The 24,535-nt window shown below is 42.3% G+C and overlaps 1 protein-coding gene across 2 annotated transcripts in view; it reads left to right on the top strand.

Annotated features, from left to right (window-relative positions):
• The window catches only part of PARD3B (par-3 family cell polarity regulator beta), a 1,152,049-nt gene that overhangs the window by 1,071,812 nt on the left and 55,702 nt on the right, over positions 1 to 24,535 (top strand). For both annotated transcript variants that reach the window (XM_040228721.1, XM_040228723.1), the window contains one exon: positions 8,104 to 8,183. In XM_040228721.1, the coding sequence (XP_040084655.1) occupies positions 8,104 to 8,183 (80 nt within the window). The remainder of the gene's footprint in view (positions 1 to 8,103; positions 8,184 to 24,535) is intronic.

Below are 24,535 nucleotides of genomic sequence, written 5' to 3'. Positions count from 1 at the left end.
ACAAAATCGTAGGATACTGAAAGAGGAGCTCCCCAGGTCAGTAGGTGCCCGTATATGCTACTGGATATCAGTGGAGAAATAACTCCAGAAAGAATGAAGGGATGGAGCCAAAGCAAAAACAATTCCCAGCTGTGGATGTGACTGGTGATAGAAGCAAGGTCCGATGCTGTAAAGAGCAATATTGCATAGGAACCTGGAATGTCAGGTCCATGAATCAAGGCAAATTGGAAGTGGTCAAACAACAGATGGCAAGAGTGAACATCGACATTCTAGGAATCAGCGAACTAAAATGGACTGGAATGGGTGAATTTAACTCAGATGACCATTATATCTACTACTGTGGGCAGGAATCCCTCAGAAGAAATGGAGTAGCCATCATGCTCAACAAGGGAGTCTGAAATGCAGTACTTGGATGCAATCTCAAAAACGACAGCATGATCTCTGTTTGTCTCCAAGGCAAACCATTCAATATCACGGTAATCCAACTCTGTGCCCCAACCAGTAACGCTGAAGAAGCTGAAGTTGAAAGGTTCTATGAAGACCTACAAGACCTTTGAGAACTAACACCCAAAAAAGATGTCCTTTTCATTATAGAGGACTGGAATGGAAAAGTAGGAAGTCAAGAAACACCTGGAGTAACAGGGAAATTTGGCCTTGGAATGTAGAATGAAGCAGGGCAAAGACTAATAGAGTTTTGTCAAGAAAATGCACTGGTCATAGCAAACACCCTCTTCCAACAACACAAGAGAAGACTCTACACATGGACATCACCAGATGGTCAACACCAAAATCAGATTGTTTATATTCTTTGCAGCCAAAGATGGAGAAGCTCTATACAGTCAACAAAAACAAGACCAGGAGCTGACTGTGGCTCAGATCATGAACTCCTTATTGCCAAAATCAGACTTAAATTGATGAAAGTAAGGAAAACCGCTAGACCATTCAGGTATGACCTAAATCACATCCCTTATTATTATATAGTGGAATTGAGAAATAGATTTAAGGGCCTAGATCTGATAGATAGAGTGCCTGATGGACTATGGAATGAGGTTCGTGACATTGTAGAGGAGACAGGGATCAAGACCATCCCCATGGAAAATAAATGCAAAAAAGCAAAATGGCTGTCTGGGGAGGCCTTACAAATAGCTGTGAAAAGAAGAGAAGCGAAAAGCAAAGGAGAAAAGGAAGGATATAAGCATCTGAATACAGAGTTCCAAAGAATAGCAAGAAGAGATAAGAAAGCCTTCTTCAGCGATCAATGCAAAGAAATAGAGGAAAACAACAGAATGGGAAAGACTAGAGATCTCTTGAAGAAAATTAGAGATACCAAGGGAACATTTCATGCAAAGATGGGCTCAATAAAGGACAGAAATGGTATGGACCTAACAGAAGCAGAAGATATTAAGAAGAGGTGACAAGAATACACAGAAGAACTGTACAAAAAAGATCTTCATGACCCAGATAATCACGATGGTATGATCACTCATCTAGAGCCAGACATCCTGGAATGTGATGTCAAGTGGGCCTTAGAAAGCATCACTACGAACAAAGCTAGTGGAGGTGATGGCATTCCAGTGGAGCTATTTCAAATCCTGAAAGATGATTCTGTGCAAGTGCTGCACTCAATATGCCAGCAAATTTGGAAAACTCAGCAGTGGCCACAGGACTGGAAAAGGTCAGTTTTCATTCCAATCCCAAAGAAAGGCAATGCCAAAGAATGCTCAAACTACCACACAATTGCACTCATCTCACATGCTAGTAAAGTAATGCTCAAAATTCTCCAAGCCAGGCTTCACTGATACGTGAACCGTGAACTTCCTGATGTTCAAGCTGGTTTTAGTAAAGGCAGAGGAACCAGAGATCAAATTGCCAACATCTGCTGGATCATGGAAAAAGCAAGAGAATTCCAGAAAACCGTCTATTTCTGCTTTATTGACTATGCCAAAGCCTTTGACTGTGTGGATCACAATAAACTGTGGAAAATTCTGAGAGTATGGGAATACCAGACCACCTGACCTGCCTCTTGAGAAATCTGTATGGAGGTCAGGAAGCAACAGTTAGAACTGGAAATGGAACAACAGACTGGTTCCAAATAGGAAAAGGAGTACGTCAAGGCTGTATATTGTCACCCTGCTTATTTAACTTCTATGCAGAGTACATCATCAGAAACACTGGGCTGGAAGAAACACAAGCTGGAATCAAGATTGCCAGGAGAAATATCAATAACCTCAGATATGCGGATGACCCCACCCTTATGGCAGAAAGTGAAGAGGAACTCAAAAGCCTCTTGATGAAAGTGAAAGAGGAAAGCAAAAAAGTTGGCTTAAAGCTCAACATTCAGAAAACGAAGATCATGGCATCCGGTGCCATCACTTCATGGGAAATAGATGGGGAAACAGTGGAAACAGCTTCAGACTTTATTTTTCTGGGCTCCAAAATCACTGCAGATGGTGACTGCAGCCATGAAATTAAAAGATGCTTACTCCTTGGAAGAAAAGTTATGAGCAACCTAGATAGTATATTCAAAAGCAGCGACATTACTTTGCCGACTAAGGTCCGTCTAGTCAAGGCTATGGTTTTTCCTGTGGTCATGTATGGATGTGAGAGTTGGACTGTGAAGAAGGCTGAGCACCAAAGAATTGATGCTTTTGAACTGTGGTGTTGGAGAAGACTCTTGAGAGTCCCTTGGACTGCAAGGAGATCCAACCAGTCCATTCTGAAGGAGATCAGCCCTGGGATTTCTTTGGAAGGAATGATGCTAAAGCTGAAACTCCAGTACTTTGGCCACCTCATGCGAAGTGTTGACTCATTGGAAAAGACTTTGATGCTTGGAGGGATTGGGGGCAGGAGGAGAAGGGGGTGACAGAGGATGAGATGGCTGGATGGCATCACTGACTCGATGGATGTGAGTCTGAGTGAACTCCGGGACTTGGTGATGGACAGGGAAGCCTGGCGTGCTGCAATTCATGGGGTCGCAAAGAGTTGGACACGACTGAGCAACTGAACTGAACTGAACTGAACATCTTTATGTTGCTCCTTTATCTCCATCTTTTTGAATAGCCCCTTGTTTAAGCCTGTATCATCTCTGACTTAGACTGTCACTGGAACTCAATCCTATGACAAAAATAATCTCTCTACCCTGTCAATATGTACTATCACTTATAGAATATCACTTCTCCATGTCTTCACCATCACCTAATGGTAAAATCGAGTTCCTTGGCATGAGATCCTCCAAGATCCAGTCCATGTCAGTTTCTCCAGAGTCTCAGGTGACAGACTTGAATCTTATCTCAGATATCCCACGACCTAGCTTTATAACCTTAGGCAACTGCCCAATTTTCTCATCTGAAAAATGGGACAGCCATTGAAGATAATTGGGAGGAATGTATGCTGCTGCTGCTGCTAAGTCGCTTCAGTCATGTCTAACTCTGTGCAATCCCATAGACGGCAGCCCATCAGGCTCCCCCATCCCTGGGGTTCTACAGGCAAGAACACAAGAGTGGGTTGCTATTTCCTTCTCCAGTGCATGAAAGTGAAAGTGAAGTCGGTCAGTCATGTCAGACTCCTAGGACTGCAGCCTACCAGGCTTCTCCGTCCATGGGATTTTCCAGGCAAGAATACTAGAGTGGGTTGCCATTGCCTTCCCTAAGAAATGTATGGGCTAATGCAAATAAAACATTTAACCTTGTTATTGACCCTCAGGAAGGGCCAAATAAGTGTTGAATTATAGTAATCAAAGAAGAACTTAAAAAAATGGAGAGATAGTCCTTGTTCTTGGATGGACTTAATATTGTCAAGCTGTCAGCTCTTCCCAGCTTGATCTATAGAGTCAATGTACCCCCAGTCAAAATCCCAGCAAGTTATAAACTGATTCTAAACATTATGTGGAAAGGCAAAAGACAGAATAGCCAATACAAGATTGAAGGAGAAGAACAAAGTTGGAAGACTGACATTACCCAACTTCAGGACTTACTATAATGCTACAACAATCAAAACAGTGTGGTGTTGGTGAAAGAATTAACAAATAAATCAGTGAAACACAATAGAGAGCCCAGAAATAGAAGAATATAAATACAGTCAAGTGATCTTTGACAAAGTTTCAAAGACAATATAATAGAACAAAAATAGTCTTTTCAACAAATGGTACTGGAAAAATGGGACATACATATGCAAAACAAAAAAAAGAGAGAGAGAATCTAGACAAAGACCTTACAGTCTTCACAAAAATTATCACAGACCTAAATGTAAGAGGTAAAACTATCTTCCAAAACTCCTAGAAGATAACACTGGGAAGAAGTCCAGATGATCTGAAGTTTGGTGATGACTTTTTAGATTTAACACCAAAAGCACGATTCATGATGTATTAAACATATGGGAACTCCCCATACCTTCCTGTCAATTTTGATTAAAACATAAAACTGCTCTAAAAAATAAAATTGATTTAAAAAATTGCACTGGTGGCAATAACCATAATAGTAACCATAATAATATTAATAGTACCAGCGATATTGTTGCTACGATTACTAATATCCTTTTCCTTACAGTCTCTCTTCTTTTACCAAAATGTTGACATTCCCTGGAAACACAGTGCTCGTTTCAGGCTTCCAGGTTGTTTCAGTTTTGTTCTCTCTACCAAGAATGCTTTCTCCTGCTACTCCCACCCACTCCTCCTCCTAAAGAACTCCTCATTCGCATTCAAGTTTTAGAGGAAACTTCAACACCCATATGAAGCTGTCTTCAACTCTCCCAGGTGGACTCTGGTATCTGTTCTCTCAGACTCCCACTGCCTCCTTCTTCAGACTGACACTCCAGCAGTGATCTCATTGTACCATAATTGTTTGCAGGCCTGTCTCCTCTATATTTAAAGCAATGAAGAATTCAAGCCCCTGTTCTTTGCTTTGAATGTGGTGCCTAGCACGGCTTTAGAGTAAAGAAGGTGTTTAATAATTACTAATTGAATGACTACATTAAAGATGCTTCAGTGTCAACAGAGAAGCACACAAATACATATACAATTGGAGAAGAATGGAATAACTTTTTAATTGAAGTCTAGTTGATTTACAACGTTGTGTTAGCTTCAGGTGTATAACGTAGTGATACAGTGATTTAGTTATACACATATAAGTGTATATCTAGTTTCTCTTTTATTATTTTCCATTTTAGCTTAGTATAAGATATTAACACGGTTCCCTATGCTTTACAGTAAATCCTTGTTTACTCTAATTTCATACTCCCAATTTGATCCCCCCTAAGGAAATGGCAACCCACTCCAGTGTTCTTGCCTGGAGAATCTCAGGGATGGCGGAGCCTGGTGGGCTGCCGTCTATAGGGTCACACAGAGTCGGACAAGACCGAAGCGACTTAGCAGCAGCAGCTACTTCTCCTTTGGTCACCAAAAGTTTGTTTTCTATGTCTGTGAGTCTGTTTCTGTTTTGTAAACAAGTTCATTAGCATCATTTTTTACATTCTGCATATAAATGATATCCTGTCATATTTGTCTTTTTCTGTCTGACTTACTTCACTTAGTTTGATAATCTCTGGGTCCTTCTATGTTGCTGCAAGTGGCACTATTTCATTCATTTTATGACCAAGTACTATTCCAGTGTGTCTGTGTGTATGTGTGTTTGTGTATGTGTATACCACATCTTCTATATCCATTCATCTGTCTATGGACAGTTAACGTGCTTCCATGTCTTGGCTGTTGTAAACAGTGAACACTGGAGTGCCTGTATCTTTTCGAATTAGAACTTCCACCTTTTCCATATATATGCCCAGAAGTGGGATTGCTGGATCATATGGTAACGCTATTTTCAGTTTTTTGAGGAACATCTATTCTGTTTTCAACAACAGTGTAATTTCTGATATATAAGCATCCCATCCATCTTTTGAAGCCTAGCCTTTGTTCTTCTACTTCCGTGAAGTTTTTCCTGTCTGTGCTCCTGATAGTAACTTCCTGAATAACATTGGTTCATACATGGCCCTACAACAGTCTTTAGATATTTCATTTCTGATCCTTGTTTTCCCAACAAGACTAAAAGTTTCTTAAAGATAACCATCATCCTACATTTAATATAATCTAGCATGCCAGTAGCTTACCAGAGAAACCACTGCATATGGGCAGTCTCTCAAGACACCAGAATGTTAACTGCCCCCATTAGGCCATACCAACTCAGATAAGAACCCTGAAATTATTAACTTGAAGTTTGGTGACCACTTGAAAAAGAGTTGGTGATGGACAGGGAGGCCTGGCGTGCTGCGATTCATGGGGTCGCAAAGAGTCGGACATGACTGACTGAGCGACTGAACTGAACTGAACTGAAAAGGATTAGCTGTAAATGTCTAAAGTCACACTAATACATAAGCACAGTGTTTTTCTAACAACTAGAATTAATAATCTTCAGTGTAGTTCTGGTATTTACATTAATTCTTCCTGCATTAAAAAAATAGGTCAAAATAAACCTTAGATAGGCGTGACTGAGAACAACACTTTAATCAATCGCTTCTTTTTTAGTGCCATTTATTTATCCCCTAATTGCCTGATACCATCCTTGCCCTTAGTCTTTGTTTAAAAGGTCAGCCATTTAAGTCAGGGCTTTATCCCAATGCAGAGATTTCTGTCTCTCTGTAGCTGCTTCCAAGTCTGTATGTACAGTCTTCATCCTACCTAGGTAGCTGCTGGGCTGTCATCCTCTCAAATAATTCCAGCTCCTCCTGTTCCATATACTGATAAAATATAAAGAGGTTTTACATAGGCACTCTTTAAGTGCCTCCTGTAGTCACTGGACACCAGAAATAGTCTTTCTAACTCTAAATGTGAGTATATGCTTATTTTGCAATATCTCCCCCAACAAACCCTCCCTCCACACACCACCTAAGCTGGGGTGGTGGTTTCCTTGAGATCTGGGACTTCTGGTAGGAAGAAACTAATTCCAGATTTAGTACTACCTAGAAAATTTTTCTCTACGACCTTGACACTGTGATTTCCTGTGTTTTATGCTTCCCCCTTCCATACCCATTGTATGAGGGCTACCCCAGCACAAGAACGAGCACGCAAGTGGCCAAAAACCCACATGGGTTGACATGGACAGGTGAGGAATTGATCAGTCAACAAGTGCCTTCAAATTACCTGTATGCATTTATCCCATATGTGTTTTTAGTTGTTTCAATAGATATGCAAAAACTATATGTAAAGTCTTTAGATTCATGAAGCTAACACATTTTATTGAGAACCTACTGGGGCCAAGCCACTCAGTGCCCTTCAGAATCTGAGACTTGTGGAAGAAACCTGAAGAGAGGTGGACACAGGAAGTATAATACATTGAAAGAGACAAAAACAACAAGACCAACACTGGACAGAAAAGAGTTTGTCACGTCTCTGCGGTTGTTCGTCAAGTCTCTGACAGAGGTCAGCGAGCTTCAGATGATCAGAGAGGGCTTCAGAGAATCCGTGGAAGAACTAGGTGGTTACTGCCAGTCCCAGGCACTAAAGAAAGGTTCCATGAAAATGTACTTTTAAATATACATTCTTGTCCCAGCCAAGAGAATGCCTAAGGAGACGTGATGACTCTGTGTAATATGGTGCCCTGAATGGGATCCTGAACAAAGAAAAAAATTAGGTAAAATCTGAATAAACTACGGACTTTAGTTATCAATACAGTATTACCATTGATTTATAAATTGTAAGAAATGTACCGTATGAATATGAGATGTTAGTCATAGAGAAATTGAGTTTCAGATATGTGAGAACTCTCTGTACTATCTTCTCAATTTTCCTGGAAGTCTAAAGCTGCTCTGAAAACTAAAGCCTATTTTAAAAGGAAATAAAAGCGGTTATAAAAATGTACAGAATACCCCTGGCGTGGTGACAAGGAGGAGTCAGTTGGACAATGACCCTTTTTTGAAAGAAGTGACTTTGTTGTTAAATGCCATGTTTGTGGCTTGATCGTCAATTCCTATAACGATACTGAGTTCTTGCTTGCTTTTCCATGGTTGATTTTTGGCAGGCAGCAGCAGCATTTGTGCACTGATTATAATTTTGAGATGCATTGTCAGTAACCAGGGTGCATAATGGATCTTCATCTCTAATTACTTTTCTCTCCACAGGTGTCTGGAAAGGGTCCAGATGGGAACGCACACCACCTCCGCTTTGAGGGGATGGAGCGACAGTACGCCTCCTTACCCAGGTACAGCACCAAGGGGTCTCCCCTCGCCTTCTCACCCACACACAAAGTCTTTAGAAAAATCTCCATGAAATAGAAATCTGGCTTTGAAATAAGGAATATGTTATAATTTTGCCTTACCACCGCCTGCCACAACCCTCGTGCCATCCTCACAACTGTGCTAATAATTGAAACACTTGTGGGTTATTTTTTAAGGGAAGAAAATAGTATATCATTGCAATTGAACATGTCAGCCAGAATATTGGATTCTGAATGGAAATCCTAAGCCATTGCTATAAAAATGGTATTGAACAGCCTGCACCCAGCTTAGAGACAATAAAATAGTAAATCCTCTGTCCTAGGAATTACCCATGAGGAAGGGCATGCCAGCTTTAACCTTGGAGCTTCCTGTGGGTGTTAAAAAGCAGGAGAGAAATGTGAACCCGGGAAGGTGTTTTTCGCTTGATTTAGAACCTGGCTGAGTTCTTTGGGCAAAAGGCAAATATTGCTGAGAGGCACTGACCCATTGAAGGAAAGAGACATCTGGGTGGGAAAGTTCGCTTGGCGGTTCTGGCCTAACAAAAGCCACTTATGTTATAACTAGAGACCCTGAAAATGAGATACCATTCTCAAAGGTTTGTCCTCTTATCGGGGAGATGAAGAATAATTTTAGCTGCAGTCAGTGATACATGACAAAGGAGAAGCCTTTCCAGGATGACATAGACTTCAGTGACCATGGGAGTTAAGTGAGTTGAGTGTGAGAATGTGTGAGTTTGAAAAACAAAAAGAAAGAAATGTTAATGCCAGCCAGAAAACTAAAATGTTACAGAATGTCCCCTTTTAAAAAGAAGGGTGCAGGTGGACCCTAAGGAGAGCTTTTCCATTATCAAACTGAACTGTTAAAGCGCTGGCTCACGGCTGGGTTACCGTTTTGAGTTGCGTGTTGACTATATTTCTGTGTGTGAATTGACAAGAATAACATCCTGAATATTACAACAGGCATAGCGTAAGTGACCATCTGCTCTTATAAATAGTATGTTGATTTTCAGAAGTAATAAAATCTCAAATCTAGCAGAGAACCAATTTTGAACACTGATTGAGCAGGATACCCAAAATACAATATTTTTGAAGCTTCTGTACAGCTATATTTTGTCTCCCTGATTTCTCTTTTTATATGTTGTCTCATAGTTATTTTTCTCATCCTTGATTTCTTTCCCCTTCTGATTTTTTCCCCTGGCCTAGTATTTTGTTTTCATTTTAAAGAATAGAAGTAGTCTCCAAAACTCATTTTAAATATAAAATTTCTGGCTTTCAATATTGAAGTGTGTGGAAATTGTGGTTAAGGCAGATGGAAAGTACTGTTCTTAGAAAAGGAAGAAAAAGGAAAACTGGAAACAGTTTAATGTCTTTCCTGGCCAACTTGTACTCAGACTGCGGAAATGGATTTTTTGGGGTACAAATCAAAAGCACAGACAGAGCATTTATAAGTACAGAAATTCTGTAAATTTCGCTCATTCATTCCTTCCTCAAGTATCTACTGATCATCTACTGCGTATAAGGCCCTGAGAATCTGGAGACTGGAGACACTGTGGCCAGTTCAGCCTCAGGACCCACTGTCTAGGGCAGGAGGTAGCAGATCCACTTTTTATGAGAGTGCAACCGAGGCTTAGATAAGTGATAATGAACATAAAGTCCTCTGAATTTCCAACTCCTATTTATGTTTACTAATAAGCCCTGAAACGCACAATCATGGCTGACTCTAAACATGTCTGTTTTAGGATTAAATATCATGGAGGGAGTTTTTTGACAGAGGCAATACATTGATGCTGTTTATCACTCTGGGGGCTGCCATCACAATATATGGATCGACAAAATCCTGCCAGCCTTAAGAATATAACTGTAGCCCAAAGCGAAACATCTTAGACTGAAAACAGTTTTGACAAACCGTCCACTCACACACGTAACACAGTGGCAAAAGTGATGGGCTACAGGTGCTGACGTACCTTTTTAGATTCCTGGTAAGAAGGAGTCATGATAGAGAATAAATAAGGCTCAGATGAAGTGCGTGAGCTGTCCCTGGCACTGGCTTTCTTTAATGCAGGGGCTCAAACTTGAGTTTCCATCTCAACATCTAAGGGGGAGATTCAGAGAATCCCCACCCATGTGCTCTAATCCATCGAGGGGGGCCCATATTTACCCAACAAGGTGCAAATGCCTAAGGCAGGAGACGTGACTTTTACCCTGGTTTCCTCATCCCCCACCGCCCCCCAACCTGCCCCCAGAGATTTGACTGTCCATTCAGTTGAATCACACCAGCTCCACTGCTCCTTTGTCAGGGGAGGGAGGGGACCACATCTCTGTAGGCACCGGATCCCCTCTTAGTCACAGAGGTGGGGAGCTTTAAAATATTTATGGAGGTAAATTTTTAATGAAAAATAGGAATAATTCTACTGATAGGAAGTCAGTGGCCGACCTTATTGGGGACTTGACATGCTGCTGACTGATTTGGCTCCTGTGCTGTTTGTGGAGAACATCATAGGAGTTTTAAGATAAACTTAATAGTGTTGATTTATATGTGAGATTTGGAGCCATCAACACAGAAACTGCCCCCCAGTGCATGGAGTTGGTGGGCAGCCCTAGTCAAGGGGCACCCTGCTATGTTTTCATGGAACTCTGCCATTTTAAAGGAGGCCTGTACAGCCTGCTGCCAGGCTCAATGACACTTGGCAAAATAACGCCAGAGCCCTAGCCTGCTCGGGAAGAAAGACAATTCCCAGCACTTGGTAGTTATGGGGTTGCCTAAGGCTAAGGGCTAAGCGGTGTTAAGTGTTATTGTTAAGCAATGTTAAATCTTTTACCTCTGAAGAAAAATGACTTTATTTCTTTTCTCCTGAGGGTGCTGTTTTGGAAAGCAGAGCGTGGTTGTAATACAACCTCGTTAGGGAGCGCCAGGCTTTTCCCAAGGCCAACGTTTCACCAAGGCTGTCCGGCCCCCACTTTTCTTTGGTAGTAAACAGAGGGAAATCAGCCTCCCCCTATTCTTGCCTGACACAAATTATTACTCACCCTGGGTGAGCAGGGAAGTGGCTGTTTCCTGGGCTGCTATAATGTGTGAACAACAATGTATGTATTTTTGCAAACAGCTTCTTTTTCACTTCAGCCTCCCAGACTCTTTCAATTCTCCCAGGCCCCATTCTGATTTTACAGACCTCCTCCTGGTCCGGCCGTTCAGCAGTAAACTCTCTCCTCTTCCATCTCCAGCCTCCATCATTCCCACCTGGCCCATCCCCGACCCCCATGGGACCCCATTATCCCTTCTCTGCAGATGGCTCAGTGCCTCAGCACATGATGTTGCTCTTCCGGGCTTGTAATCAAGTGTTGAGTCCTAAGAAGGGAGCAAAAAGGCTCTCCATTTCTTCTGTGGTCCTGCATGCAAGGGTGATGAAAGGTTGCTGGAGAAACTCAGAAAAGCGTTCATTGGTTCCATTACAAAATTCACATTATCCAGCCCCAGCTGGGCCCCTGCTGCTGCCCAGAATTCCTTTTAGTCGTGCTGTCAACTCCCTTGACTGTCCCACAGTGGCCGTTCCAACCCTTTTCTGCTCCCGTTAAGTTCTGCAAAGATGACTAAGCCCCCCAGGCCCAGTCCCTAGAGATGATCTCACTTCCTTTTCTTTACGACCTTAAGACATTCAACCTTAGTTCCTCAGCTTCAGCTCCCTGCAGGTCAGACTCGCTCTGTCTTCACCAACACACACTTCCCAAGGGGAGATGTGAAGGCATGGACTTGGAGTCAGCCCATAACTATAGCCCCATCCATCACTTCTCACCTGTAGGATCTTGGGCAAGTATCCAACTGGTCCAGGCTCAGTTTTTTAATCTGCAAATTGGGGATGATATTAGGGATTCTGTGTAATGCTTGTATGAGTATTAAATTCAGTGATTTGAGCAAAACCCTTAATGAAGAAGCTGGCTGACGTATTTTAAGGATTTTTTTTTAATATTGTTAGTTCTTTTTAATTTTCTCTCTGGGAATGATGTGTTCCCTTTTTTAATGAGTCAGACCTGTATAGCAGAGCTCATTCTCACTGGCTTTTCAGGGACCCTACATCATCAACTACCCCTCTCTTGTCTATATCATTAAGCCCTTGCCAGTGGCTTTCCTCCCTGTGCTTACAACTGTGAATGCAGAGGCTCAGCTGCACAGTTCGCTGGGAGTTCCCCAGCGTGTGGAAAAGGAGAGCCAATGGCTCAGGGAGATATGCTGGGGGCATAACTGAGGCTGAGGGATCAGCCACCTCTTAAAGAAAGACCCAAGTCCAGATGATCATGAAGGGGACATTACAAACTAAGGTAGCCTGCTGGGAGACAGCCGTTCTTATAGATAGGGAGCTCACATCAGGGACATTGGCGCTAACTCAGGTCTAGGTAAGAGGCCACAGCCCCTGGCCAACAAGGCTTAGATTCAGACCCAGTGTCTCCTGAATGGTGAGGACCCACAGTTGTGAATTAACCAGCAAGGCTGGACACAATGCTCTTGTCACAGGACAGAAATGCTAAGGGAGGGACCCGCTATTGACCGGTGGGGGAACGTCCTGGGATATGACAGAGACATTCCTGTCGGCTCAGGACCTGACACGCTGACCAAGCCTCCAGCTGTCAGGACTCCTAGCTGAGCCAGGCTCAGGTGGCAGGCCGACCCCATGAACTTGATTTTATTCCATCAGAGAAAACAGAGGTCTTCCCTCAACCCTCCTTCCTCCTCAAATTCTCATTTTGCTACTTTTTTGGAAAAAAATTGGCTCTCTTTCCACCCCAGCCTCTGAACTCTCACCTCTTGCCCCAGGCTTCTGACCATGCCACTGATGCTCCCAGCTGACGGTCTCCAGTTCTTTTCTTTTCTTTTAATATTGGAGAGTAGTTGATTTATAATATTGTTAGTTTCAGGGGTACAGCAAAGTGATTCAGTTATACATATATATATATATATATTTATTCTTTCTAGCCCTGTTTTCTATATAGAGTCTCTCTGAGCTGCCTCCTCCGTTCTCTTTTTTTTTAAACTTTAATTTTTAAATTTTATTTACTTATTATTTTGGCCACGCTGGGTCTTTGCCACTGTGTACAGGCTTCCTCTAGTTGCAGCGAGCAGTAGCTTCTCTTTAGTTGTGATGCACAGGCTTCTCATTCCAGTGGCGTCTCTTGTTCCAGAGCACGGCTCAAGGACATGCAGGCTCAGTAGTTGTGGCACACGGGCTTAGTTACCCCACGGCCTGTGGAATCTTCCTGGACCAGGGGGCAAACCCATGTCCCCCACATTGGCAGGTAGATTATTTACCACTGGACCACTAGGGAAGTCCTTCCGCCATTCTTACAGATTCAGTTCTCATCACTATGATGATGAATCCAAAATGAACCTGGCTAATCTTCATATCTCACATACTGGAGAGAGTTGCCGTGCCCTCTTCCAGGGAATCTTCCCAACCCAGGGATCGAACCAGCATCTCCTGCATTGCAGGCAGATTCTTTGCTGCTGAGCCACTGGGAAGCCTCTTATACCTCAAAGCCCCCATGCCAAAACCCAAGCTCTCTGCCATCTTTCTTTAGCTCTTCCTTCTTTTAACTTCCATAACATTGGTTTACCACTTTACCAGTGCCACTGAAAACATCTTAGACTAGATTTTGATTCTTCGCTTACCCTTTCCACCACTATTAGATGATAAATTCCTTGAAACAAAGGATATTATTCTATACCCATCATTTTTGCACCTATCAACAGGATCTAACATAGAACCATGTATACAGTGGGTTTTAATTACCAGTACACACATGAGATTTTGTTTTTATAGATTTGTTTTTATATAACTAAGTTGCAGGAAAGAATGCCTCCCAAGATTTTTATGCCATTTATTTCAGAGCACTCAGTTCAGTTCAGTCGCTCAGTCGTGTCCGACTCTTCGCGACCCCATGAATCGCAGCACGCCAGGCCTCCCTGTCCATCACCAACTCCCGGAGTTCACTCAGACTGACGTCCATCGAGTACGTGATGCCATCCAGTCATCTCATCCTCGGTCGTCCCCTTCTCCTCCTGCCCCCAATCCCTCCCAGCATCAAAGTCTTTTCCAATGAGTCAACACTTCGCATGAGGTGGCCAAAGTACTGGAGTTTCAACTTTAGCATCATTCCTTCCAAAGAAATCCAAGGGCTGATCTCCTTCAGAATGGACTGGTTGGGTCTCCTTGCAGTCCAAGGGGCTCGCAAGAGTCTTCTCCAACACCACACTTCAAAAGCATCAATTCTTTGGTGCTCAGCCTTCTTCACAGTCCAACTCTCACATCCATACTTGACCACTGGAAAAACCATAGCCTTGACTAGGCGGACCTTAGTCAGCAAAGTAATGTCGCTGCTTTTGAATATGCTATCTAGGTTGGTCATAACTTTTCTTCCAAGGAGTAAGCATCTTTTAATTTCATGGCTGCAGTCACCATCTGCAGTGATTTTGGAGCCCAGAAAAATAAAGTCTGACACTGTTTCTACTGTTTCCCCATCTATTTCCCATGAAGTGATGGGACCGGATGCCATGATCTTCATTTTCTGAATGTTGAGCTTTAAGCCAACTTTTTCGCTCTCCTCTTTCACTTTCATCAAGAGGCTTTTGAGTTCCTCTTCACTTTCTGCCATAAGGATGGGGTCATCTGCATATCTGAGGTTATTGATATTGCTCCCGGCAATCTTGATTCCAGCTTGTGTTTCTTCCAGTCCAGCGTTTCTCATGATGTACTCTGCATAGAAGTTAAATAAGCAGGGTGACAATATACAGCCTTGACGTACTCCTTTTCCTATTTGGAACCAGTCTGTTGTTCCATGTCCAGTTCAGAGCACTATTTTCCAGTAAAAGTATTGATTTTTCTATGAGGAAGTCCCTTTTCCCTAGAGTCAGTAGAAATCCAGAAGTCCAAATAGTTACCCACTGCTGAGCACTTACTATATACCAGGCCCTGTTCTAAATGCTTTGTATGCACTGACTGATTTAATGTGCACAGCAATCCTGTGACTCAATAGCATCCCTATTATTATCTTTATTTCATAAGCAAGGAAACAGGCAGAGAGAGATTCAGTGAAATTGCCCAGGTTCAACAGTTAGAAGCAGCAGAGCTGAGATTTGAACCTGAGCAGCCTTGACTGCGAGTTTGTACATTTAACATCTAAGGGGCTTAGATCATTCAGCTGAGTCAGACCCAGACTCTGTGATTATTACACACCCTGTGTTATTTACTCACCTGCTTGTCATTCTCACTAAAGTGTAAGAGCCTTCGAGGACAGGGACCATATCTTATTCATCTCTGCATATGACACGGAACATTACTAATAGAACAGTTTAGGTAATGCCTTTCAACCATCTTGGCAATGCTGTCATAAAATCAATTCTTTTCCCATTCCCTGGGGTCCTTCCTCTGAAATATGAACAGTTTAATGCATAATTGCTAGATGAACATTAAGCAATAGACTTTGCCCACCAAGAGGGGAATCCTGTTTTGTTAGAACACTCCTGAGAGTTGAAAAAGCAGTGTCTGCAAATTGGTACTTTGATTCTTTAAGATTAAGAATAATATCTACCCAGAAGAAAAGAGATGATAAATTTTCTGATGCGAAGCTTCATGAGCGCTCCCGAGGAGAGAGTCTCCCTTTCCGGGACTGATGTGGGACTAAGACCTGCTCAGGCCGGACCTGGCTTCAGTCCCGATGGTGCTCTCACCCGTACTATTACAAGAGTGACTTAAGGGGGAAAAAAGTTCTCTCTGAACAGTTCAAGCAGCTTGAGTTTAGCGTGAGAAGTTACACGCTAGAACTGATTTGAGGTAGAAAGAGCGACTCTAGAAGGAGCAAACACCTTATGTGTGCTTCCTTGGAACCCAAAATAAACCAGCCTTCTAAGTTGGTGCTGGGTACGATTGTGTCCAGACTAGAAGAACACATCATAACAGCAGACTTATGTCAGTTGGTTTGCTTGATGGGTTTCAGCTCTCACCTGCATCCACCTTTGTCCAGCCCCAGGAAGACTACAATCATAAGCACACGGCCAACTTTGAAGCCTGCAACATGCACAGCACCCACTAGGTTATAATATCCACAGAGACGTTTACGTCACTGCTTAAAGACACTCTGACTTTGCTCGTTCTCATCTCCAGTTAGCCTCCGCTCTGTTCACAGCTATTGAATCTTCCTTTGCGAACCTTGCCTCACTTTCTGGCCCTTGCTAAGCAGATGGCAGTGACCCTTGAGTTCTGCAAAGAACTCCACCAGTGCCACAGTCCTGGTCTTTGCTGAGGCTGATGGTGATTAAATGAGTTCAGTAAAAACTTGAGCCACAGCACATTAGGTATGTATGTGTGGGAGCGTGTGTCCAGTGTGGGTGCAGATTTGGATCTGCATATGCTGACCAAGTCTCCACACTGCCTAATTGAGTACGTCTCTCTGCCACAAGGCCAGTAGGATGCTTCATGAGAATATATGTCCTGCTCACCGCAGCCCTGGCAGCCAGTCAGATGTTCACCTGGGGGTTGAGGCCATTTCAGCTACAAAAACTTTATCTTCACAAGTCTCTAGGCAGAGCCCTTTGTCCTTCATCTAGATCCAAGGAATCATGGCCAGTCTCCCTGTCACCTTTCTGGTGACACAACTTTACCTGAATAGCCCCTTCTTGCAATGAAAAGCTACCTCTCAGCACCCCAGGCTGTGACTATGGCTCTGATTTTGCAGGAATGCTAACATGGGCTGAGGAACTTGTCTCCAGTGTGTTTTCTACATCTGCATGTGACAGAGTTTAATGCTTTTGAAAATCAATGAAGCTCTTTTACCCCACCAGATTCAACTTTCTCATCTTCTCTCCTCAGTCCCTGAAAATCTCGTCTCTACTTCCCCTGCCCCGTAGAGTCAGCTGCTTATTTGACTGGCCCCTCTGACACCACCTCACTCTTAATGCAGGGGACAAAATGATGAATTAGCAGCAATTTAGTTCTTTGTGAGATTAAGATGTCTCCATTGTCAACTCAAACTTCCTGAAAAATGCAAAAAGCCCTAGTGTGTAATACCGTCTTAAAGATGCCAAGCCGCTGAGATCAGGGGGTTAATGCTGCTGCCATATCATTTTTATGTCACTTAGTTCCTCAAATAAAAGTCCATTTTAATCAAACTTTTTATCGTTTCCTCATAGCCAATATATCCTTGATGCCATTGGGATATTTGATATTAATTATTCAGTCGAAGGCCTCCATTATGAATTTAGTTAGAATATTAGTGATTTAAAACACGTTAGGACCCATTACAGTACTGATATCCCCAGAGTCATTTTAAATGAATCTTTTTTATTGAAGTATAGTTGATTTACTATGTTATGTTAATTCCTGCTATACAGCAAAGTTACTCACTTATATACATATATACATCCATTTTTTGTATTCTTTTCCATTGTGGTTTATCCCAGGATATTGAATATAGTTCCTTGTGCTAAGAGTAGGATCTTGTTGTGTATCTATCATTCTGTATGTAATAGTTTGCAGCTTCTAATCCCTAATTCCCAGTACATCCTTCCGCCACCTACCCTCCCCCTTAGCAACCACAAGTCTGATCTCTATGTCTATGAGTCTGTGTTTGATTTATAGACAGATTCATTTGTGTCATATTTTAGATAACACATATACGTGATATCATATAGAATTTGTCTATCTCTGCCTGACTTCACTCCACTTAGCATAATAATCTCTAGTTGACTTCATGTTGCTGCAAATAGCTATATTGCATTCCCTTTTTAGGACTGAGTAGTGTTCCATTGTGTATATGTATCACATCTTCTTTATACATCCATCAGTTAATGGATATTTAGATTATTTCCATGTCTTGGCTATTGTGAATAGTGCTATGAACATTGGGGTACATATATTTTTTTGAATTGTAGTTTTGTCCATATTTATATCCAGGAGAAGGATCATATGGTAATTCTATTATAGTTTTAGTTTTCTGAGGAACCTCCATACTATTTTCATGATAGCTGAGCCAGTTTACATTGGTTCAATACAACACCCTCTCCAGCACTTGTTATTTGTCAGTTCAGTCGCTCAGTTGTGTCTGACTCTTTGCTGTCCCAGGACAGCAGCACACCAGGCCTCCCTGTCCATCACCAACATCCAGATTCCACTCAAACTCATCTCCATTGAGTCGGTGATGCCATCCAACCATCTCATCCTCTGTCATCCCCTTCTCCTCCTGCCCTCAATCTTTCCCAGCATCAGGGTCTTTTCAAATGAGTCAGCTCTTCACATCAGGTGGCCAAAGTATTGGAGTTTCAGTTTCAACATCAGTCCTTCCAATGAACACCCAGGACTGATCTCCTTTAGGATGGACTGGTTGGATCTCCTTGCAGTCCAAGGGACTCTCAAGAGTCTTCTCCAACACCACAGTTCAAAAATATCAATTCTTCGGTGCTCAGCTTTCTTTATAGTCCAACTTTCACATACATACATGACTACTGGAAAAACCATAGCCTTGACTAGACGGACCTTTATTGGCGAAGTAATGTCTCTGCTTTTTAATATGCTGTCTGCTGCTGCTGCTGCTAAGTTGCTTCAGTCCTGTCTGACTCTGTGCGACTCCATAGACTGCAGCCCACCAGGCTCCCCTGTCCCTGGGATTCTCCAGGCAAGAACACTGGAGGGGGTTGCCATTTCCTGCTCCAAATATGCTGTCTAGGTTGGTCTTTTCTTCCAAGGAGTAAGCATCTTTTAATTCCATGGCTGCAGTCACCATCTGCAGTGATTTTGGAGCCCAAAAAATAAAGTCTGACACTGTTTCCCCATCTATTTCCCATGAAATGATGGGACCGGATGCCATGATCTTCATTTTCTGAATGTTGAGCTTTAAGCCAACTTTTACACTGTCCTCTTTCACTTTCATCAAGAGGCTCTTTAGTTCTTCTTCACTTTCTGCCATAAGGGTGGTGTCATCTGCATATCTGAGGTTATTGATATTTCTCCCAGCAATCTTCATTCCAGCTTGTACTTCATCCAGCCCAGCGTTTCTCATGATGTACTCTGCATATAAGTTACATACACCTGTTGCTTCCTGACCTGCATATAGGTTTCTCAAGAGGCAGGTCAGGTGGTCTGGTATTCCCATCTCTTTCAGAACTTTCCACGATATTTTGTGATCCACACAGTCAGTGGCTTTGGCATAGTCAATAAAGCAGAAGTAGATGTTTTTCTGGAACTCTTTCACTTTTATGATGATCCAACAGATGTTGGCAATTTGATCTCTGGTTCCTCTGCCTTTTCTAAATCCAGCTTGAACATCTGGAGTTCACGGTTCAAGTATTGTTGAAGCCTGGCTTGGAGAATTTTGAGCATTACTTTACTAGCATGTGAGATGAGTGCAATTGTGTGGTAGTTTGAGCATTCTTTGGCATTGCCTTTCTTTGGGATTGGAATGAAAACTGACCTTTTCCAGTCCTGTGGCCACTGCTGAGTTTTCCAAATTTGCTGGCATACTGAGTGCAGCACTTGCACAGAATCATCTTTCAGGATTTGAAATAGCTCTCCTGGAATTCTATCACCTCCACTAGCTTTGTTCGTAGTGATACTTTCTAAGGCCCACTTGACTTCACATTCCAGGATGTCTGGCTCTAGATGAGTGATCACATCATCATGATTATCTGGGTCATGAAGATCTTTTATGTACAGTTCTTCTGTGTATTCTTGCCACCTCTTCTTCATATCTTCTGCTTCTGTTAGGACATTTCTGTCCTTTATTGAGCCCATCTTTGCATGAAATATTCCTTTGGTATCTCCAATTTTCTTGAAGACATCTCTAGTATTTCCCATTCTATTGTTTTCCTTTATTTCTTTGCATTGATCACTGAGGAAGGCTTTCTTATCTCTCCTTGCCACTCTTTGGAACTCTGCATTCAAATGGGTATATCTTCCCTTTTCTCCTTTGCCTTTCATGTCTTTTCTTTTCTCAGTTATTTGTAAGGCCTTCTCAGACAACCATTTGCCTTTTTGCATTTCTTTTCCTTGGGGATGGTCACTTGATTACTTTGCTTTAGCAAACCACTAACACTGACAAGTTAGGGAGAGGTTGGAATACCTCAGCTTTTTTCATGAGTAACGTAAGTTCCTGGAAAGGAAGATAACTTAGATGACATTTAAAATGCATCCATATTCATTGTCTTTTCAACACTGAAAAGTGTTGAAACCCTCAGCAGTAAAAATAATATTAATAATACAATTGTTGTTTAGTTGGGGAATTTATAAGAGAAAAGAAAGTATTTTTGAAGTATAGCATTTTTTATTCTTTCATAGCTATGATAAGTTTTCTCTAAGTAAAAATAATATGGAGACACATCAATAACCATTCTGTTTCTATTTGGAACACAAATGAGGATGTAAATAGCTCAGCCTAGAGCTGTGTATGCAGAACACCTACAATCCCCAAGTGCGTGGATCAGGACTCCAGACTCCAGACTACACTTTGCACTGCTCTTTCCCAGAATCACTTGTGTGGTGGTGTGGGGTGCAACCTATATATCTGCAATATTTATTATGCTCTAAGAATTCTAGTGGGCACTTTAACTGTTTGACTTCGTTTATTTCCTGTAACAATCCTGAAATAAAGTCTTATCAGTATCTGATGGATGAAGAAGCTGAGTTTCAGTGACACAAAGTAGTATGGTCAAAGTGGCATACAGAATATGTGGCAGAGGTTGGGTTCAATTCACCTCTTTCTACTTCTGAAACCTATAGGGTCTCTACAAGTCAAGTTGTCGAGCTAGGCTGGCTGTGAGCAGGCTGGAGAGATGCATTCTGTGACCATCCTTTACTAAGGTAGCTCTCGCTGAGGGGACCCCACCCTAAATCACAGCAGTGTATAACTCTGGGACATTAAAATGAACAAACTGCTAATGGGCTTCAAAATTACTAGGAGCAGCATCCATGAACCACAGAGCTCCCCTTAGAATATATAAATACCCCTGTCCTCCCAGCTGAAATATCTTTTAATCAGTGCTGTTTTTTAAAGACTGCCTCTTTATCATGCTAGAATTTCAAAAAAGACACTGCTTGGTTCTACTTCAGCAATTTTCATAGCCAGGAAAGTATCATTGCTTCTTTTCCAGTATAGTTCCGGCAGATCCTCAGGGGACATGGTGAGATGGAAGTGCCAGATAACCGTAGAGGGAAGGCTTCTATTGACTCTACTGCTTCAAGTCCAGAGAAGAAAGCTTTGGCAGTCGATTACTGTGGAGGTGCCACATGAGCCCATCTGTGCCCTGGATTTTATGTGACATGGGCCCCATGACCTCAGTCACTATGCCAGGAAACACCTTGGTCCAGCTCCATTATTTCTAGCAAAGGCAAATATTTGTGGTACAAATGTGGGAAGGGCTGGTACAAAAAGAGAAGCATCCAGTATGTGTTCTTGCTTATATTCCAAGTCTTTAATTAAGCCTAGATTGAAGTGGTTGGGGCTCATCCCAATAGAAGGTTGTACAACTCGACAGTCAGCAAAACTGACGCTTATGGTTGAAGATGGAATCACATGTTAAATAGGTGGGAACCTGGCAATTCTCATTGGCTACTTGCCACCAACAATATGTTCTAGGGCATCATTAAGAGCCTTTAAACTTGACCATTGCTTGGAAATGAAGACAGGGTGGTGACTGCTCAGATAATGTTTCTGCCCACTAATTGCTTGCATGTATCTGAGGCAAAAGCAGACCCATTTCCAGAAATGAGAGTGTCTGACAGCCTGGGTTTTGCAAGGTTTTGCAAGGTGCTGGAAAAAGCTGTAATTGTCACAGCAGAGGTTTAAGATGGAAAATAAGCATGCTGAGCTATTTTGAGAAGGAGCTTGCCACAGTGAAGTTTTTCTTCTGGAAATAGTCTTATAAAATCGGGATTGGAGTTTATGGTTGGTCACTTTCCACTGATATGTTGGCGCCTTTGACAATTTATGCTACATGGTCTGGACTGTGCAACACCCTTTCACAGTTTTTTCCAGCCTCAAAACCAGGTCCATGTATAAAACAGAGCTTTAAGCCTGTGTTTTATATGAGTAATTTCCGGATGTGCTACATGTAACATGGCCAAGATAATGTGATGACACCTTCTGTGGGTTGGTTATAGGCGAGTCACTTAAATTTCCACCTTGTCAACAATTTAAATTCCTTAATTTATCCTTTTTCTGGTGACTCTTTTCATATCTCTTTTTTAAAAAACAGAGATCAGTTATGAATTGTTCAGAGCTAGCTGTGCAACTGTATTAGCCTAAACAGATGAGCTAAGAAAGTTGTCTGCCCTTCCTTATTCCTTCATTCAACAGCTATTTACTGGCTACCAAGTTCAATATGCTCTGTAGGCATTGAATATAAGCATTGAAGGACAAGGCCCTGGACCGCAGAGCTTGTAATCCACTGGAGGGGTAATTGTACAATCACAGAGAAATCATAAAATTGAAACTCTACCCATTAAGAAAAAGGAGAGACAAGTCATTCAAGAAAATATAATGAGAAATTGGACCAAATCAAGGGAGGGAGTAAGCTTGGAGCTATGATCTGAAGAAATTAGACAGAAGAAATAAATATTCCAGACAGATGAACAACATGTGCAGAGACCTTGGTAGGAGGGAACACGGTGAACAGAGAGACTGAAAGAGGGCAGCTTGGCTGGAACAAAGGCTTCAAGAGAAGAAAGTAGAAGTCAGACCACCGGTGGCTAAGAATATTCAGATTTATTCAAATACTGATGGGAAACCATTTGTGAGTTTTAACAGGAGAATGATGTGATCAAACTTGCATTTCAAACCTGTAGAGAAGAGATTAAGGGGAGGCTGGAGCAAAAGCAAACCAGGTCAAATGTCTTTGCTATGTAGTTCAGGCAAGAGATGGTGGTGGTGATGCTGGTGGAGACAGGAGAAGATGGTGGGAAGAACTGACAGCCTCTAATGATGGGCTGCACACAGGGGTGTGGGTCGGGGGAGTAAAGCCAGGTGTCAAAAGTGAATCCACACAAAATAGTGTTGGTGGTGGTACCCTTCCCCCAGAGGGGAAAGGCTAGGAGTGGACTCGTTTGAGGGGAAGATCATGAATATAAGCTGGGATATGCAAGATCTGAAGTGCCTTTCAGACTTCCAGCAGGAGACCCTGAAACGTAGAGATGGCTTAGCACAGATGGGAACTACAGTGACTCAGCCAGGATACCAGACCATCATGTGTTCATCAACACTGAACAGAGGACCCCAGAGTATATCAGTAGTGATGATGTAATGAAGCACAGAGTCTTCTACTCATAAAGTACAGACAGAAGAAGTGGGGGGCAGGACAGATTGCTAGGGCCTGGGCTCCATGGTGGTGACTTGTTTTCACTGCTTCTGTGGACAGTAGAGGCTTATCTATCACTGTCTGTGTAAGTTAATTCTGGAAATGATACTGTTCTCAAGTGGGAAGAATTGGTGACTTAATGCCATCTGGCATTCTGTGACTAAGCATAGCTCTGACCCCGAAAAGCATAAGCATGAAGGGAAAAAGGAACAGTGGAAATCATTTTGGTAACTGTGCTGTGCTTATAAAATAGAATGCCCTTGTTCTTCAGAAATATGGCTGAAACACCTATGGGTGAAAAGGCACAAGTCTCCAATTCACTCTCAGATGGTTCAGGAAATAATAATATGTAGATACATCTGTGCTTAGTTGCTCAATCGTGTCCAACTTTTTGTGACCCCAAGGACTGCAGCCCGCCAAGCTCCTCTGTCCACGGGATTCTCCAGGCAAGAACGCTGGAGTGGGTTGCCATTTCCTTCTTTGTATATATGTATAATAACATGTATGTATGTTATGTATACATACATGGGGAGACTGTGAGAGGGGATGGATGGGGAAGGGAACAGAATGAAAGAAAACAGGAAAAATGACAAGGTAAATGGGGCAAAACATGAATAATTTGTAGACCTGAATAAAAAAAATAAGTTCTTCATACTGTTGTCTCAGTAGCAACAACAGCAGTCACAAGGGACAGTGGAAGTTCTCATCCTAGTACAGACTCAAAAGTGAAAAATGTGCTCATTCTGGAGCCTTAGACTGGATTTGAAGACCCAGAGACAAAGATTTTGGAGCGAGTAATTTTATGTGTGAAGCAACCCCATGAAGCCCTGGAAGGGGAGTGAGGAAGGGAAGGGAAGAAAGCTGTTACCAAGTACAGGGTACCAGCTTAATAAGCAGGGTCCTGCTGGGGGCAGCAGACAGGAATCAGTTCTTCTAGGACCACTGGAAACAGTACAAATGCCCTCACACCTTGTCCTGTCCTTGTGAGAGGCAAGGATGCTGCGGTATT

The sequence above is a fragment of the Oryx dammah genome, unplaced genomic scaffold (assembly GCF_014754425.2).
Source record: "Oryx dammah isolate SB20612 unplaced genomic scaffold, SCBI_Odam_1.1 HiC_scaffold_27, whole genome shotgun sequence".
Classification (NCBI taxonomy): domain Eukaryota; kingdom Metazoa; phylum Chordata; class Mammalia; order Artiodactyla; family Bovidae; genus Oryx; species Oryx dammah.
This window is presented reverse-complemented; position numbering and strand designations above follow the sequence as displayed.